At 45.5% G+C, this 1,192-nt stretch overlaps 1 protein-coding gene across 1 annotated transcript; it reads left to right on the forward strand.

The window, feature by feature from the left end:
* Window positions 3–973, forward strand: LOC109841509 (sex determination protein tasselseed-2-like; the record flags this gene model as incomplete). The annotated part of the gene is made up of 1 exon (XM_020410473.1): window positions 3–973. A coding segment is annotated over one exon (729 nt), but the record flags the coding sequence as incomplete, so codon positions are not given.

Consider the following 1,192-nt stretch of genomic DNA (forward strand, 5'->3'; position numbering starts at 1 on the left):
ACGGTGCCGTCGTCATCATTGCCGACATCGACGACACTGCCGGAGAATCCCTTGCTGCTTCCCTCCCCCACTCTACCACCTTCGTCCACTGTGACGTCACCCGAGAACCCGACATAGAACACCTCATCAAACTCGCTCTCTCCCGTCATCACAAGCTCGACATCCTTTGCAACATTGCAGGCGTGCTCGGTTGCCAGACCCCTGGCGACAAATCCATAACCAAGCTCGATGCCGACGAGTTCGACCGTGTAATGCAGGTAAACGTGCGGGGATCTGCGCTCTGCATGAAGCACGGGGCACGGGCGATGGTGCTTCAACGGTCCGGATGCATCGTGTCGATGGCTAGCGTGGCCGGAGTCTTAGGTGGGCTCGGGCCGCATTCATATACCGCATCTAAGCATGCGATCGTCGGGCTTACTAAAAATGTAGCCTGTGAGCTCGGCGCCAGTGGGATCAGGGTTAACTGTATTTCTCCTTTTGGTGTTGCTACTAGAATGCTGGTTGATGCTTGGAGAGATGAGGGAGCAGTTGGAGTTCCAAGTGAGAATGAGATAGAGAAGATGGAGGATTTTGTGAGGGGGGTAGCTACTCTCAAGGGGTGCAAACTGACTGTTAGAGATGTGGCTGAAGCTGCTTTGTACCTCGTTAGTGATGAGGCTAAGTATGTTAGCGGGCATAATCTTGTCGTGGATGGAGGTGTGACTACCTCTAGAAATGTTATTGGGTTGTAAATAGGAGTTAATGTTTCTGATATTTTGCTTTGAGAGCTTGATATCTACATGTTACTTCTATGTTGGATGGAACGGAATGATACGAGTGTTTTTGAGTAAATTCAAAGACGCAGGTAATCTTTGCCGTTTGATTGTACGATCCTTTTTTTTTCTCTGGCATTATAGTTTTATACCGGATTGGAGGGCAATCCCAGAGCAGCAAGAGGCACACTGACTCAGAAATTTCTAATCATTCTTCTTATTTCTTACTGCACTTCTTTCCCTTTCTCTTCCATTCTCGCAATGTATATTGTACTTATTACTTTTTTTCTTTTTGTCTTTCATCATGAACTTTCGTTATTCATTTAACTATAGGATTATCGTACTGATATTCTAGTCCTATGAACAAAAACATTAGTACGACTTGTCCTATAAACGGTATAAAATTTGTGTAACTTTATGTAACTTTATGTCTCTTGTTA

This window comes from Asparagus officinalis, chromosome 5 (genome assembly GCF_001876935.1).
Source record: "Asparagus officinalis chromosome 5, Aspof.V1, whole genome shotgun sequence".
NCBI lineage: Eukaryota > Viridiplantae > Streptophyta > Magnoliopsida > Asparagales > Asparagaceae > Asparagus > Asparagus officinalis.